The sequence below is a fragment of the Caloenas nicobarica genome, chromosome 18 (assembly GCF_036013445.1).
Source record: "Caloenas nicobarica isolate bCalNic1 chromosome 18, bCalNic1.hap1, whole genome shotgun sequence".
In the NCBI taxonomy this organism is placed as follows: Eukaryota; Metazoa; Chordata; class Aves; order Columbiformes; family Columbidae; genus Caloenas; species Caloenas nicobarica.
Window position 1 is genome coordinate 10,633,869 of NC_088262.1, and position 16,810 is coordinate 10,650,678.

Here is a 16,810-nt window from a genome sequence, read left to right on the forward strand (position 1 = left end):
AGGGTTTCTTAAGAGAAATGGGTTTAAAAGCCCAAGTCTCTTTTGCCTTGTGTTCCAACCCCTGAAAGGCCCCCAGTCTGGACTGTTTCTTTGCTGTACCTTTCAAGTTGTTTTGTATCTTATAATTAAATTATTTTTTAAAGCACAAACGTCTGAGATTCTGGTATGGGAAACCTGGGGTCAAGAACATTTCTGTGACAGTTTTGTGCACAGGAATCTGTGTGTGGCACCACTTTGCTGATGGAGCTGGGAAGGAAATTCTCGTCCTTCTCTGGAGCCAAAAAACCCACAGATGGTGGTTGGAGAAACTGCCAATTTGACCTGGAATGATGAAGCCGGTGTTTGAGGGCAGAAATCAGTTGACCCAGGTCCTTGGGTCTGGAGGTTGTTGTGGGATGTTCTTCTGGTTTTTAAAGGCCATCTTGCAGAAAACAACAATCCCAAGTGAGGTGTCCAGGCTGTTTTTTTCCTCCCCATGCATTCCCAAGGAGCTTTGTCTGATTTCCTTCAGTTTGTTTTTATATTGACTCGGGGCTCGCGCAGGGCTGTCTGGATTAGCAGAGGAAAGCTGTTGCTTTTACCAGAAGGTCCTGGTGCCCAGTGAACCCAGTACAGCTCCAGCTGCCCTGTTTGTCTGGCCTCCATCCGTCAGGGCGAGTGCCACTGGCCACCCGGCCAGCGCTACCGGGAGGCAGTTGCCCCCGTAGGGGTGGATCCCGCCGGCCGTGGTAGGGCCGAGCTGTCACAGGAGTTCTGGTTGACAACAGGTTGACCATGAGCCAGCAACGCGCCCTGTGGCCAAGAAGGTCGATGGTACCCGGGGTCCATGAGGAGGAGCGTGGCCAGCAGGTTGAGGGAGGTGAATCCTCCCCCTCTGCTCTGCCCTGGTGAGGCCCCATCTGAGTTGTGTGTCCAGTTCTGGGCTCCCCAGTTTAAGAAGGACAAGGAATTACTGGAGAGAGTCCAGCGCTGGGCTACACAGATGCTGATGGGTCTGGAGCATCTTTCTTGTGAGGAAAGGCTGAGAGAGCTGGGGCTGTTGAGCTGGAGCAGAGAAGCTGAGAGAGACCTGATCAATGTGATCAATATCTCAGGGTGGGTGTCAGAGGATGGACCAGACTCTGTTCAGTGGTGCCCAACGCCAGGGTGAGGGGCAACGGGCACAGACTGAAACACAGGAGGGTCCAGCTGAACATGAGGAGAAACTTCTTTGCTGGGAGGTGCCAGAGCCTGGACCAGGCTGCCCAGAGCGGGTGTGGAGTCTCCTTCTCTGGAGACATTCAAACCCGCCTGGACCGACCTGTGTGATCTGCTCTGGTGACCCTGCATGAGCAGGGGGGCTGGGCTGGGGGATCTCCAGAGGGCCCTTCAGCCCCCACCAGGCGGGGATTCTGTGACTCTGTGACTCTGCACTGCGGTTCCCTAGCACTCCCAGGATGTTCCACAGCTCAAAGGCAACTGCAGCTTTTCCTTTTTGGGCCGGTTTCTGAAAAAACCCTGGCTCTTGTGCTGGGCTTCACCTCCCGTCCTGGTACCCCGGGCTGACAGCAGGGCCACTCCGGTCCCTTCGGCGGGCTCTGCCCGGCCGGAGCAGCAAGGCCGGCGATGGGGAGGGGTTCCCGGGGAGGGAAGAGCCCGTCCCGCGGGGCTGTGGGACGTTTCCAGTCAGGCTCCGCGCTACCAGCGCCGTTGCTAAGGCAGGGAGGGATTTCCAGCCAGGCGCTGAGGTCGACAGCCCCGTTGCTATGGCACTGGGGCCTTCTTTGAGCGACCCCGGGCGGCGCAGCCCCTGTCGCTATGGTAACGGGGGCCTTCCACAGCGAGCGTCGCGCACCATGGCGGTGTCTCTGCTGAGCGCGGCGCTGTGCGGCGTCCGGAGCGGGCGGGCGTTCGGCACGGCCGGTGAGTCCCGGGCCGGGGAGCCCCGGTTCCCCCTGGAACCATCCACCCCCCTCCAAATCCAATGGCTTTTGACAACGCTGGCAAAGCTCTGGGCGGCACAGCCGTCCCTCCCAGCTGAGCCCTGTCCCCACAGCATGGCACTGCCCGGCCGGGGACACCCCACAGTCAGGGCCGTCCTGGTGGGCGCCGACCTCGCTGGCATCTTTGGAGCTGCTGCTGTCCTGTTTGGGGTTTTTTTTTACGCCAGTTGCTTGTTGTGTTTGCAGTGTGGCGGTAGGAGCTGAGTATGAACTGGATTTTAATGGAGTCGTGACGCTTAAGGGCTAAACCGGGAGCGGCACGGGCCTGGTGGCATGAGGAGCGGCTGGGGGGGTCAGGCCCCCCCACCCCCTGGGGCTGGTGGCTCGTCTGCGGTGGGGGACACTCGGGTGGCCTTTGGTGAGGGTGCAGGGATGGGGGTTCGGCTGCCCCCCGGCACATGGGGGTCCTCGCTGTGCCGGCACGGCTTCCCCCCCGGCTCTGGGGTGTCCCCTCTGTCCCGTCGTGGGGACAGCAGCGGTGGCCGCTGCAGGCAGCGTGGGGGACTCAGGGCAGCCCTGGGGGGACCCACGGCCCCATCCCCGCTGGCGATGCTGTGGCACGGGGGGGCTCACTCCTGTTGTCAGTGGCCCCCTGGGAACATCCTCGCAGCACAGAGAAAAGGCAGGGACAGCTGGGGTTCAAAAAGTGGGGTTTTTGTAAAGTTTTTAACAATTATTTTAAAATTAATTACAAACCTTCAGCGTATTTTTGTTGTATTTTTTGTTTGTTTGTTTTCTTCTTTTAAGCAAGATTGATTTGAAGACTAAAAACCCCCCAGCTCCCCCCTCCCCTGGGAAGGGCCATGAGTGGCAGTTGCAGTGACAGGGGGGACATCACCTTGTAAAATCCCCCTGGGCCCCGGGGGTGTCGAGGGAGGGAGAACGGGGTGAGGGGGGTCCAGGGGGGCTGTGCAAGAAGCCATGTTGAATTTCAGAAGCCGGAGGAGGGGAGCGCTTTGGGGGCTTCAACAGGACTCTGGGACATCTAGAGGCAGGGAGGTCCCAGCGGCTGCGTGCCCCCAATCCAGGGTGCCCCCATAGCCATGATCCGGGGTGCTGACAGCTGCCTCCAGGCATTTATTTTTTTGTTATTTCCCTCCCCTTCCCTCTCCTGCCCCACTGCAGCGATGCTGGTGGGAGGGGGACATTAGGAAACCCCCCCACCCAGCACCCACCTCTGTGCTGCTGCTCCTTCTCTGTGGATTTATATACATTAGATATATTTATATATTTTTAAAAAATTGGGGGGAGAAAAGACCAGCTAGAGGCTCTCAAGGGCCAGTGCCCTCCCCAGCAGTGTGTGCTGCCCCGCCTAGAAACAATAATACTACTACTACCTAGAAAGTTCTTCCAGTGCGTTTCTCGGGGGAGCCCACGCTCCCAGCGCCCTGGCCCGGGACCCTCCCTGACCCCCCCACCTCCACCAACCCAGTCTGATCTCTGGCCGTCCATGGTGGCCATGGCTTTCTGAGGGGGGCAGCGGGCAGGGGGGGGCAGGTGGTGGTGGAGGCCGTGGGCGGTGGGTGAGGAGGGGGCAGCCAGGCTGGCTGGGGGAAGCCCAGAAGGGGCTGGAGGTCCCGGGGGGAACAGGCCATGGAGGCGATGGGGCTGTTGCTGCTCTGCAGGCTCTCGGGGGTTTGCAGCTTGGAGAACGTGGCCAGAGCGTCCGGGAAGTTGGGCGGCGCGGCCAGCGTGTTGCTGGGGGTGCACATCTGTGGGGGGTGTCAGATCGGTCATGGGTGGTTTTTTGGAGTCCCAACCTGCCAACCTCCCCATCCCTGGAGATCCCGGCTTCATCCCGCACCAGGGGATGCTCGAAGCCCAGCTTTGGTGGCTATTGGGGTACCCAGCGCTGCAGTGTCTGGGTGGCATCCCCAGAATGTGGGGGCTGCCTGGGGAGGATCTCCAGCCCAGGCAGTGCCGGCTCGGGCTGCGAAGGACATTTTGGAGCATCCAGGGTGCTCAAAGCGCTGGGGTGCGGTGGGTTTGGGGAGGAGGACGCTGCTCTGTTGCCAGCTGTCCCATGCAGGGGAGCGGCAGGGACGGGGTGATGCAATGAGGACCAGCACGATGGGTGGGGAGAGTTTTGGGGTCCCACAGGACCCTCTTCACCCAGCTCCCTGTCCCCCTGCTCCGCTTCGCACCCCATTAGGGCACAGAAAGTCAGGCAGGCCCCCCCAGGACAAGAGGCACTGGCCGGGCCCCACACAGTTCCCGGTACAGCCCCTGCTTTCTGCGCACCGGGCTGAATTTAGTGCCCTCCCCCCCTCCCCCCTGGACAGATCCGGCCCTTTTTGAGGCCAATCTTGCCAAAAACCCCAGGAGCTCAGTATGAAAAGAAGGAGTTAAATGATTTCTCACAACGCAATTCAACACAAGAACTGAGAGGTTTTTGATACCTGCTTTCTTGTAGATGTCCTACTGAGCAGCAGCAAAAAGCCAAGAGTGTTGCTCAGCAGCACCACCCAAATCTGCCAGGAATTAGTCTTCAAAATTAATCAGAGGCAGTAGAAGGCAATCACCAGCACCACAGACAGCAGAGGAGAAGTCTGCAAGATCTTGTAAGACTGGAATAGACTGTTGGCATCTGTTCTCCTCGGCAAAACCGGAGGAGAGTGTAGAGGGAAAAGAAATTAAAGTCGTTGACAGTGAAAAATGTGTGGCGAAACACAGGAGGTGGCTGACACAAAAAGGTCCTCCCACGAACAAGCCATGACTTCTGGATCCACCATCTCTGGCCCAGGATTAAGGCTTGCCCATTGCAGTACGGCCACTTGGGGTGGAAAAATGGGGTTTGAGAGGGCCTGTTGCCCCACCATGTCTTGCTCTGCCTGGAGATATCTCTCCAGAGGTCCCTGGACAGAACGCCTCTTCCTCAGTCACCGCTGGCAAAAACCATCTGGGGACACGCTACATCCCCTGGAACTCTTCCTTGTGTGACTCACACCTCCCGTGTGACACCGCTGCTCCGAACTTGGCCATCTATAAGAACAGGCTTTCTTGGTGATGTGGGGTTCACTCTCAGAGGAATCATCGCAGCCCTGGCACGAAAGACGGGGGATTCTGTGCTACTTGCGTGACCTCCCATCTCACCGTGGAGTCCAGTGACCCAAGGAACTCTGACGCTTCCCTGAGACATCCTCGCTGCTTCCAGCAAGAAATGAAGAACACGTTAATGTCTCCCTTTTCATATCTATGTTCCAGAGGATAAAGATCCATAGGTTTAATGATCTAGAGACATCTGACTTTCTGACACCATTGGGCCTGTTTTCTGTGTTGGGGTCCCCCTTTCAGCTACGGAGCAACTTCAGCTCACCGTGCAAAAGGATCTCGCAATGGCTGTGTAGATACCAGCGCTGTTTCTGAAGCATCAGAGGAGATGTCAGTGCCATCAGGCTGAGAGGTGGGAATCCCAGCAAAAGATTGCCCATGTTTCAAAAGTGAGGCAGCTGTGCCAGCTGGAGAACCTCTCTCACAGCTCCATCCCCAGCAAAGAGCTGTCTCTGGAGCAGTTCGTGCTGCTTACAGGGAAGATCAGCCTTTACATTTGAACCGCATTCTTGCACAGATGACAGGAAAGATACTCTGGTTGATGTCTTTCGAGCTGAAAAGGCCAGGAGAGTGTTCATGAGGGAGCAAGCGATGAGCACATTTCCTGGTCAACAGCCACTGGCTTATGCCAACAGTCAAGAGAGGCAAAAGAAATCCCTTCAGAACAGTTCCTTCTCAAAATACATCCTTCTGCCTTGATTCACTGCAGGGAAAGGCATTCTAAACCAGGCATTTTGACCTTGTTTTCAGCCCAGGTTCCCGGGTGCTGGTGCACACGTGAGCCAGTCACTACACATCTGCCACGAAGGGGAATCACCTCGGAGGCCAACTTTGCCATGGGGAAAGGAAGCGATTAAACGTCGGAAGAGTTTGATTTAGTACACAACATGGATAAACCATTCTCTCTGCAATTAAAACTGAGTGTATTTAATGCAGTAAAGTGAGATTTCCTTCCCCCTGACTTGTCTGATTGTATTTTGAATCTGGGCACGGGCTGCAGTGACCTGCCGCAACCTATGAGGTGTCACCAGCTGCGTTTTAGGTGTTAAAGTGGGAAAGGCAGGAGGGAGCCTCAGCATCTCCCATCCCGTGGATAACTCCATCACAAGGGACCAGGGCGGCGCCCGCTGGCTCCTGGGGCGGGTGTTGCCGGGCAACAGAGACACTATATTGTCCCCTGTCACCTGTGCCCCTCACCCATTTGGTCACTGGCCGTGGTGGGATCACTGTGGTGGTGGAATCACTTTTGGCAGTTGGATTGCTTTTGGTGGTGGGATCGCTTTTGGCGGTTGCATCAGTTTTGGTGGTGGGATCACTTTTGGTGGTTGCATCACTTTTAGTGGTGGGATCGCTTTTGGGGTTTGCATCACTTTTGGTGGTGGAATCGCTTTTGGTGGTTGAACCACTTTTGGTGGTTTGATCACTTTTGGCACTTGGATCGCTTCTGGTGACTGGATCACTTTCGCCACTTGGATTGCTTTCGGAACTTGGATCTGTTTTGGTGACTGGATCGCTTTCTGTGGCAAGAAGGAGGAGCAGAAAGGCTGCTGGCTGCCCATCCCTCCAAGATCACCTCCGGGCAGAAAAGCTCCTGTCTCCCCGCTTCAGCTTCGGTGTTTTCAGGCAGAGCAGCAGCGATGGACCCACTCAGTCTGTTGGAGATGCTGAAGGACACCTTTTTGACACCCCAGGTTGGGGCTGTCAACGTGGTGAAGCTGCAGAAGCTGCTCGAGGCCATGATCATCGGGCAGCAGCGCCAGCAAGAGAAGGACCAGGACACAAAGGAAAAGCCTGGCCAGGAAGAGGAGGAGAAAGACATGTCCAAGGTAGATGCTCTTGCTGGTCCCCGGGTGCTCCCCCCTGAGACGCCCCCTCCTCTGGGCTCCGCGCTGCCGTCGTGCTGCCCTCAGACCAAGGGCTGCGTTAAGCCCGAGCTCACGCAGCAGAGCACAGCGGGGTCCAGGTCCCCAGGGACCCTCCCCTGGGCTCACCCCGCCACCCGCTCTCCCAGGACAGGGCTTCCCTCCAGGATCTCTGGGAGGAGATCAACAAGTTTAAGGAGGTGCAGTCCGGTCTGGCAGAGGACATGCGGGCCATACAGGAGGCGATGCAGGAGAGGCATTCCGGCCTGGCAAAGAACATCCAGGCGATGCAGGAGGCGCATTCCGGCCTGGCAAAGAACATCCAGGCGATGCAGGAGGCGATGGAGGAGAAGCATTCCGGCCAGGCAAAGGACATCCAGGCGATGCAGGAGGCGATGCAGGAGGCGCACTCCAGCATGGCAAAGGACATCCAGGCGATCCAGGAGACGCTTGGCCTGGTGAGCGTCCCCGGGTGTCCCGGGAGGGAGCTGGGCCCTCATCCCCTCCCCGCTTCTCTCCCTGTCAGCCTGCGCCCCAGCTCTGCGCCCATCGGTGTCACCAGCGTGAAGGGCAGCAGGAGGGAAGAGTGGGAAGGGTGTCCCAAGAGTTGCTAAAGCACTTTTGAACTAGAGAGCCATCAAAACAGAGCCATGGGAGCAAAGAAGGAGGGGAGAGAAAGCTCTGCCCGTGCAATTCAGCCGCAGCCCCCAGGCACAGCCCTGCCCAGCGTCCCTCTGCCTCGTGCCCCAGTTCATTTGGGGACACTCTTCAAATCCCGCTCCCACATCTGAACGGGTGTCCCTCTCCTCGCCCAGCTCCAGGGGAAGCCCCAGGACGCTGCCGGGCTGCGCAGGGACAGGAGGCGGCTGCGTCCCCGGCTCCCTCGGGGCCACCAGCCCTCCTGCCTCGGGGCACAGCCTGTGGGTTGGGGGTGCTGGGCAGCGATGCTGGGGGTCCCGTCCCTGGGGGTCCCATCCCCCCGGCTCCATGGCCGGGCTGACCCCGTCATCCCTTTGCCTTTGGGCTCTCATGTTCAACACGAGTTTGGCCCCGTGAGATGATGGTTTGGGGACAGGGACTGGGGACATGGCGGGGGGTTCTGGGGTCTGTCCTCACGGCTGCCCAGCTGCCAGTAAACCTGCTGCCCTTTGGCTCCTCTTCCCAGGAGGGCAGTGGGGGCCAGTCTGCCCCCACCGAGCCCACCCACGTGGACATGGACACCCAGTCCCGGAAGAGCTCAGCACTGGGGCCGAAGGGACGTGGGACACAGCCTGGGATGGAGACCAGCTCGGGGGCTCCAGGGTCTGGCTCCCCGGGGATGCAAGCAGGGACACAGGGGGAACCAGTGACCCCTGTGAAGTTGTCAGGCACTCCCTTGGATCACACAGGGTCTCATGATGCCAGCGCCAGCACCCCGGGGATGCAGCCAGGATCCCCGGGCACCCAGGCCAGCACCTCGGGGCTGGAGCCAGGACCCCTGGGCACCCAGGACAGCACCCCCCTGGGGACACAGCCAGGATCCCCGGGCACCCAGGCCAGCACCTCGAGGCTGGAGCCAGGACCCCTGGGCACCCAGGCCAGCACCCCCCTGGGGACACAGCCAGGATCCCCGGGCACCCAGGCCAGCACCTTGGGGCTGGAGCCAGGACCCCTGGGCACCCAGGCCAGCACCCCCCTGGGGACACAGCCAGGATCCCCGGGCACCCAGGCCAGCACCCCACTGGGGACACAGCCAGAGGCCCCTGGCACCCAGGCCAGCACCCCCCTGGGGACACAGCCAGGGGCCCCTGGCACCCAGGCCAGCACCTCGGGCCTGGAGCCAGGATCACCGGGGACCCACACCACCACCCCAGGGATGCAGCCTGGGTCCCCCGGCTCCCAAGCCAACATCCCAGGGGATGCCCGAGAGCCGGCCGTGCCCTGGGGCTCCTTAGGCTCCACCAGCACCTCCGGCCATGAGGCGGAGATGCGGGAGGCTCTCTCCCAGGTTGGGCAGCTCGGCCACCTCTGTGCTGCTCTGAAGGAGCAGGTGGAGCAGCTTAAAGAATCCAAAGCAGAACGTGCAGAGCTTGAGAACCTGCGCCGGCTCTTCCCAGAGGGAGGTGAGAGCACTGGGGGGGCTGGCGGGGTTGTTTGGTGTGGGGAAACCCTGGGTCAGGGGCTCGTCATGCTCAGAGCCTGGCCCCAAGGGTGAGACCCCCTCACCGACAGCACATCCCCTTGGACCGTGTCCCTCTAGGCCAGGAGAGCATCACCAGCATCCTGGCCAACCTCCAGTGCCAGATGTCCTTCCTGCAAGACATGGCCAGGAACCTCAAAGAGGAGGAGGAGGAGAAGGTGAGCCGGCAGCAGTCCCCGAGGGGCTGCGGGGATGCCAGTTTGGGCAGGGAGGGGGCAGCCGAAGGGCCCCCGTGCCGGGATGACACAGGGGGCTGTGCCCTCACTGCCCCCACCGCCGTTCCCAGATCAGGAAGGTGGAGGATGCCCCCAGAAAGATGAGGGGGGCTGGAGCCGGCAGAAAAGCAGACGGCAGCGGCCAGATGACCCAACAGCTGCGGTAAAAGGATGGGAGAGGGTTTCCTACCCCGCAGGGCTGCGAGGGAGCCTGGGGTCTGGGAGCATCCCAGTTTGGGAGGCAAGGGACAACCCCACAAAGGCTAAGCCTGCCCGTGCCCCCGTCTCGCTGGCCAGGCCCAAGCGGCAGAAGGTAAAGGCAGAGCGGAAGGAGTTGGCGAAGCAGCAGGAGCCGACCCAGGCCGAACTGGAGCAGTTTGCGGCCGAGTATGTGAATAAGTTGGTGACGGAGACAGCAAAGAAGCTGCAGGCAGAGGTGCAGGCAGAGGTGCAGGCAGAGGTGAGGTCCGGGGGCAGCGCTCCCGGCCCCGCTGGCTCAGGGGGAGTCCTGGCGGGGTCCCGGCCACCTCCCCTGGCTGGATGGGGCCATGGAGCCTCCACGGCACCTGGGCTGGTGGGCGGCATCCAGCCGGGCTCAGAGCTGATTCCTCCTCCCCTGCCAGCAGCGGGACGAGCCGAGGGCGACGGCACAGAGCCAGGGGCAGGAGCAGGCAGGGTGCCCGGAGCACGCAGGGTGCCTCGTCTGCAACGTGGACACCAGGCTGCAGCTGGGGAAGTTCCTCCAGCGCTGCGAGAAGCTGGAGGAGCAGGTGGAGTCCCTATCCCAGAAGGCAGGCAGCAAGATGGAGAATTATCCAAAGTGGAGGAGACAGGTAAGGAGATGTGGTGTAGGGGGCTTGAGTTGCCAGGGCCCCCCAGGCATTTGTGCTTTGCTGTAACGTGGGGGAGCCCCTCACTGCCCCCTAATTGGCTTGTCGGAGTCAGCAGCACGGAAGGGAATTAAAGCCTTGGAGCCAATGTCCCGCTTGCACTGAGAGCCCGTGGCCACCAGCCAAAATACCCTGGGTCTGTCCCCATGGGGCAGCCACCGCCCTTGCTCAGCACCGCCTTGGCGTCTTAGTCCCTGCAGCAGGACGAGCAGCTGAAGTGCGTCCAGGCCAGCATGGCGCAGCTACAGAAGGACTATGAGAAGTTCAGCTCGGCCCTTGCAAACCTCCTGCACGATCGCCAGCAGGATCAGAATAACATCAAGGTGGGTGGCTGTAACCCCCAGGCAGAGCCCCGTCTGGGGACCCCAAGGGATTTGTCCCCCTGCCAGCCTGCTGGCAGCCCTGCACAGCTTCCCAATGCCTTTCCCGGAGGTTTCTGATGGGGTGGGCCGGCGCGGGGTGCTCGGCTGTCTGGGGGGCAGCTCCGACCCTGCCGTGGCATCACGGGCTGCTGTCTGCCTTGGAAGGCTCTGTTCCAGGCCCTGGAGAGGCTGAAGAAGCAGAAAGCAGACAAGGAGGAGCTGCTGCTGCTGGGAATCAATGAGGTACGGGCTCGAGGGGCCCTGGTGCCAGCCAAGGGGGTCCCGGGCAGGCTGACAAACACCCCTTGTCCCTTGGGTGCCGGCTGGCAGAACCAGCCAGAGGGAGGGAGGATTTCCAGACCGGCTGTGGGTCCCTTGCCAGGTCCCTCTGTCACCCCAAGTCCCTTCGGCTGGTGGGACCAACCCCAAAGGAGTGATGGGGTGAACAGGGCCACGTAGCCACTTCTCCCTCTCCCATTGTTCCTCCATCCCGACCCCACCGCTCTCCTGCCTTTTCCCGTTGCTAGAAAGCAGACAAAGCCGCCCTGGCTGACAAAGTCAGTCGCAGCCAGTTTGAGGCGAGCGTGGAGCGGCTGAACAAGATGGTGGAGGAGGTGACGAGCCGGGTGACGGGCCAGGAGCAGGAATGGCACCTGTTCCAGCAACAGCTCCAGACAGAGATGGACTCCAAGGTGAGGGCTCGTCCCCTCCACGCAGAACTGGCACCTTCGGGGCTTGGCAGCCTCAGGCAGCATCCTTGCGAGGGTCCCCCCTCCTGGCTGTCCCCCCGGGGACCGCGATGTCCCATCCTGGGGTAGATGGCTGAGGGTGTCACCCGTCCACAGCTGGAGCGCCGGGAGCTGGGGCTGTTCCGGAAGCAGCTGGAGGAGCGGTGGAAGAGCCTGAGGGGGCAGCTCCAGGAGAAGGCGCCGCAGCCAGAGCGTGACAATGCCGCCGGGATTAGGAAGTGAGCGCGATGGGGACAGTGGTGGCTTTGGCAGCGCTGGCCCTGTTCCTGCTGGCTGTCCCAGCTCGTGCCGGTGTGGTACCCTGGCGTGGGAGCGCTGTGGGCAGCGCCCCTGGGGATGCTGAGCAAGTGGCTGTGCCTTGTGCTCCTGCCAGCTGCAGCTTCCCAGCGACAGAGGAGGCACAATGAGGGGGCACGTGTGGGAGGAGCCCTCGTGAGCCACTGGCTGTGGGTGCAGAGGCTTTCTGGGGCGGGGGACGGTGCGCAGGCAGGGCTGTGCCTCCCAAAAGCTCCCCAACCCTTTTCTCCCCGCTCCAGGCAGCTGCTGGCTGGTTTCCATTGCCTGTCCTGCGACCGACCCCTCAACATGCTGGCGCCTGGACCGTGAGTAGCTCCCCCCGCAACAGGGAGCACCCCCCGGCCCCCTCCCTGGCATCGAGTGACACGAGGTGCCACCTGCCAGGCGCTGAGCACCCCCATGTCCTGTCCCACAGGGAGCGGCCGGGCGAGTGCAGATACCCCACTGTTCCGCGGAGCTGCGGGGGCCCACACACCCTCACCCCCCCGCGCTTCCAGCCCCAACCGCCCAGCACCCCACGGCGGCTCCCACCCGTCGCCCGGCGCCCCAACAAGGTAGGGATGACGGAGCTGGGGAGGGGGATGCTGAGCCTGCGGGGGGATCCGTGCCTCAGTTTCCCCAGGGAGAGCTGGCTGGGGGAGGGTTGCTGGGGGATGCGGAATGGGGCCCCGTGTTTCGGTCACACGCTCTCCCCTTCCCAGCAGGACGCGATGCAGCTGTCGGGCCAGGACGGCGCTGATGGGAACCGGCAGGACGAGCAGCTGTCCATGATGGGGGGCTCTCAGCTGTCCTCAAGGCAAACGGGCACCCCAGACACCACGGCCTCGAGGAGCCTGCCAAGTAGGGCCCTGTCAGGGCCCCGGGGGACAGAGGACACCCCGCTGTCTGGGGGGCGGGTCTCTGTCCGCAGCTGGGCAGGGTGGGACGGGGGTCTGGGGATGTGGGCTGTGGGGGCAGCACTGGCTGCTGGGGCAGCCGGTCCTTGTGGTGGAGCTGGAGGGAGCTGGGGGAACACGAGGGTGGTGCTGGGCAGTGTGGGACACGGACCCTGTTTGTGGGTGTCTGTGGCTGACCCTGCCCCTCGCCCCCAGGCACCCCCTCCTCACTGCGGCACCGGCTGGAGCACCGACCAGCCTCCTCACTGCAGCACCTGCTGGAGCACCGACCAGCCTCGTCTCCCGGACGCCTCACCCTGGCACCGAAGCTGCTGCCGCCTGTCCAGCCCCCCCGCAGTGAATCAACACCCTGACAGCCGGGCCGGACGGGGGGTCCCAGCCCAGGTCCCACCGCCCCAAGCGCTGAGCGGGCAGCAGCTGCAATAAATGGCGATGGGCAACCAAGCGCCGGCGTGGTCTGAGTGGGGGGCCCTGGGGCAGGGTGGGAGAAAGCCCCGCTGTGTTTGCTTTCTCATGAGAAAAGAAAGTGCTAAAAAGCCGCTTTGGGGGTGCCCAGGTGGACCCAGTGCTATCCAGGGTCCCCCCAGAGGGATAAGTGGGAGCACTGGGAGGAAACCAGGGGGCACCAGGGCAGAGCCAGCAAAGGCCCATCCTGCCCCCCGGGGAGGGTGAGGTGTCCATGGGCTTAAAAAACACCCCCTGGGACTAACTGGGGGGACATGGTGAGGAGGTAACCGGGGGCTGTGCAAGAAGCCGGGCTGACCGTCGGCAGCCGGAGGAGGGGAGCGCTTTGCTCTGGGCGCTGCAATGCGGGTCGGGGGGATCCAGAACTGGGGGGACGCAGCAGCTTCGTGCCCCGACCCGGGGTGCCCACAGCCGCCACGTCGCGTTACTTTGCAGTTACGAGAAAGCACCAGGAAGTTCTAGTCGAGGGATGCTCTGGTCATGTCTGTACCCCTGATAGAGCCAGGCCCATGATATGCCTAAATTCCTTTGATTTTGTCGTGTTCAAAGCAGCAAAGGAGGCGGACTCATTTCTCCAGTGCCTATGTATAGAGCTGAGAGTTCATAGTTTCTGACAGCATTCAAAGTATGGGAAACAGGAATTTCCACCCTGCCTTGGTGCCAGCAGAGAACAAACTGAAGCTGGGGAGATGCTCGGCTGCCCCAAATTTGCTCTCGCTGGCCCAGGTTGCTTGTCCAGCAGTGGAGATCTTGGGGGGTACAAGCAGACCTGGCTTGTCCAGCAGCTTCAAGGGAGGGCCAGGGAATGGGGTGACTGTGGAACCTCAGCCCTGGCACAATCTGTCCGGAGAGATTTCAGCCTGAAGTTCTGACCATCCCAAGAAAACCGGGATAACAGGTGGAGTGGCTTTGTCATCGATCCTGAGCTGTTGACATGATCTGGGTTTCCTTCCAGTGAGAGACAGTGCTTCATGGCTTGAGAGGTGCCCCCTGGGGCACAAGCCTCCCGCTGCTGTGGGTGCTGTCTGCAGAAGGCAGGCGCATTTTGGCAGCTGCCCCAGGGCACAGGACGTCCCAGCAGGGCTGCACCCCCCTTTCTCCTTCCAGAAACCAGCCTCGTGTTGTAAACACTGCAACCACTGCGCCCACGAGCGAGTGATACTGCTGCCCACGCCTGCAGCCCTGCGCCCTGCTGCGGCACCCAGCCACATGGAATCAGCCCTCCTGCCTGCAAAGGGCCTGTCTCATGGGGTTTTGGGTGGCAAGGGTGCATCTCCTCTCCTGCCTGCCCCATAGACCCTGCAGAGCCCTGGCACCTTCTTGAAGCTGGAGGAGCACAGGGCTAGGAATGCTTCTGCAGAGCATCTCTCCGCCCCAAGGCAAGACCTCCATACATCCAGGTTTCTCCTGAAGGCTTTCCTTGATGGAGACCTCAGGCCCTCCAGAGCTTTCAGGCCCCTGGATGGTGCACATCCAGGTCCCACAGGTACACTGCCATAGACAGAGCTGGGAGAGGTGTGTGGGTAGGGTGCCTTGGGGTCACCTTGCCTGCCCTGGGGACCTCCTCTGGGTGTGTTGAGCGGTGCTCAGATCCCTGTGGAGCCACTCGGCAAGCCTGAGTGTGCGCTGGCAGCCCCCTGGCCACTGGCTGGGGTGGCTGGAAAGAGTAGAGATGGTGGCAGGAGTGAACCGCCTTGCCAGCAGTTTTTGCAAGACTCGGCTTCTTGCCTGGGGATCTGGTGAGGGACGGGCAGCACCCTGGGACATGGGTCAGGCCACAGGGAACCGTCTCTGTGTGGGTGTCCAGCTCACATGTGGCCAGATAGTGACTCACGGGCCACGCGCAGCTGGTGAGACGGCCAAGCACGGGGCTCCTGCCACTGCCTGGACCACAGTTCCCAGGGATGCTGGACACTGCCCCCAGGGCAGGTGCAAGGTGACAGTGACCCCTGTGCCTGCTCTGCTGTGAGTTTTTTGGGACCTTCATTGTCACACCAGGGCTCTGGTGAAGAACGTCCAATGATGTAGGATGGGGGGTGCAGGTCTGGGGGGGATGAGCGTTTGGGGGATGAGCAGGGGAGGAGACATGAGGACAAAGATGCAGCCAGGGTGAGGGATGGGGACCAGTGGTGGGTGGAGGTGAGAAGTGTTTGGCAGGAGTCCAGCTGCAGTGCAGGGTGTGGAGCTCACCCAGCTTTGCAGCAACAGAAAGTTTGTGATCCTAAAATCCCCTTTATCACCTATGTCATTGGGGTTTGACCCCAGGGATGAGCCCAGCTACAGCTTCCCATTACACAAGGGAACGCAGGCAGCACCGTGCCTCCCGTCCCTGCCCTCCGACGCCAGCTCCTCACCCATGCCCACGCCCTGGCCAACCAGGTGAATATCAGGCCTTTAAAACCCAAACAAGTTCCTCCGCATTCACTCCCCAGGACCTGCCCCTGTTTCTGTTCCAGCTTTTGCGCAACGTGCCTGCATGAAACGTGCAGCCAACAGCTCTGTGTTAGAGAAGTGTCCCGGTCCTCTCCCCAGACGGTGCTCGGTGCTGGAGCTGGGGCACGGCCAGTCCTGCTTCTGGGGACAGCGGTGGAGTGTATGGAGGGGCTCCTGCCCTGGTACCCTGCAGCAGGTACATGGGGCTTTGGGGCGTGGAGGAGCAGGTGCATGGGGGTAGGGGCTCCTTCTGCAGCACTTTGGGGGAGCGTCAAGTCCCTGATCCCTTCTAAACCAGAGAAACAGCCTGGGTCTTCCTTCTCCTGCCTGGGGAGGGGACAGTTTGTTGTGTTCTTGTGGCTGTCCCTGTGCAGGGGTTGTCTCCTGTGCAAGAGGAGGGCAGCCAAGGAGGGGATGGCAAAACCTCCAGAAACAGCTGTGAGGATGCCCTTGGGCACAGCCATGTGTGAGAAAAGGGGTGCGGGATGGATCAGGTCTGAAAAAACTTGCGGGTTTTATGAAGCTCCAATTCCTGAACTAGTCTAAAAGGGAGCAGAGCTGAGCATCCCTCCTTCCATCTCCCCTCTCCCTTCCCTGAAGATGCCGTATGAATGCTCCTTGCCCTGGGGGACGCACTGGAGAGCTTCAGACCCAGCTCAGACGTGGGTCTGGAGATCACAGCAGCCCTACCAGCTAGGTACTGGTCTTCAGGGCTTGCTGCCCACGCTGTACTCCAGCATGAGTGAGGAGCACAGCCTGGAGATGGCGGTGGCCTGGCCACCAGCCTAGGACATCCTCCACAAGCCTGGCAGGAGCCTGGCATGGGTGCACACTCCTGCCCTGGGTACAGCACGCTCCGTCTCCATCCCCATCGGGTCCCGTGTTCCCACCTGCCCCACTGCCCTGGCCTGCCCCTGCTCCTCCTGGCCCCTCTGTGTCCCCTGAGATGGGAGCATCTCCCTTTCCTCAGCAGGTTTCTTTGTGGGATGGGAGTTTCCACCCCCTGCGCACCCAGAGCTGGCAGCAGAGCACGGAGACACTTGTGACACAAGCTGAACCTGCTTTATCTGTACTGGACGCTGAGCAGGTAGACACAGCTTCATCCAGGCACTTGTGCCTTTTTCGATGTGATTTTTCAGCCAGGGATTGTTGCCCCCAGTGGCTCTGGAGCTCATGTCCTCCCATCATCTCTCTCTTGCCCCAAGGGCCACACTGAGAGGCTCAATGCTCCTGAAAATGCCCTGCCTTGTTGAGACCATGCCTAGTAGCCCTCCACTGCATTTGTTAGGGGCAAGAGGGCAAAGGCAAGAGAGCAGGAAGGAGGAGACATGAAGAGATGGATCATGCTAATCATTGCAACCGAGACCCTTATTAACCCATCGTGCCTCTTCCTCACAGCTGGGGAATGCCTGTGGCTGACAGAGCAGGG

The 16,810-nt window shown here is 61.0% G+C and overlaps 1 protein-coding gene across 1 annotated transcript; it reads left to right on the forward strand.

The window, feature by feature from the left end:
* Positions 1–8,171: 8,171 nt before the first annotated feature.
* LOC135995987 (glutamine-rich protein 2-like) lies at positions 8,172–12,914 on the forward strand. The gene is made up of 13 exons (XM_065647637.1): positions 8,172–8,997; positions 9,135–9,232; positions 9,361–9,452; positions 9,587–9,749; positions 9,913–10,122; positions 10,371–10,502; positions 10,707–10,784; positions 11,069–11,233; positions 11,387–11,508; positions 11,827–11,892; positions 12,003–12,141; positions 12,289–12,427; positions 12,679–12,914. Exons 1-13 carry the CDS (start codon positions 8,172–8,174, stop codon positions 12,834–12,836), a joined length of 2,388 nt encoding a protein of 795 aa, XP_065503709.1. The 3' UTR covers positions 12,837–12,914.
* The last annotated feature ends 3,896 nt before the right edge of the window (positions 12,915–16,810 follow it).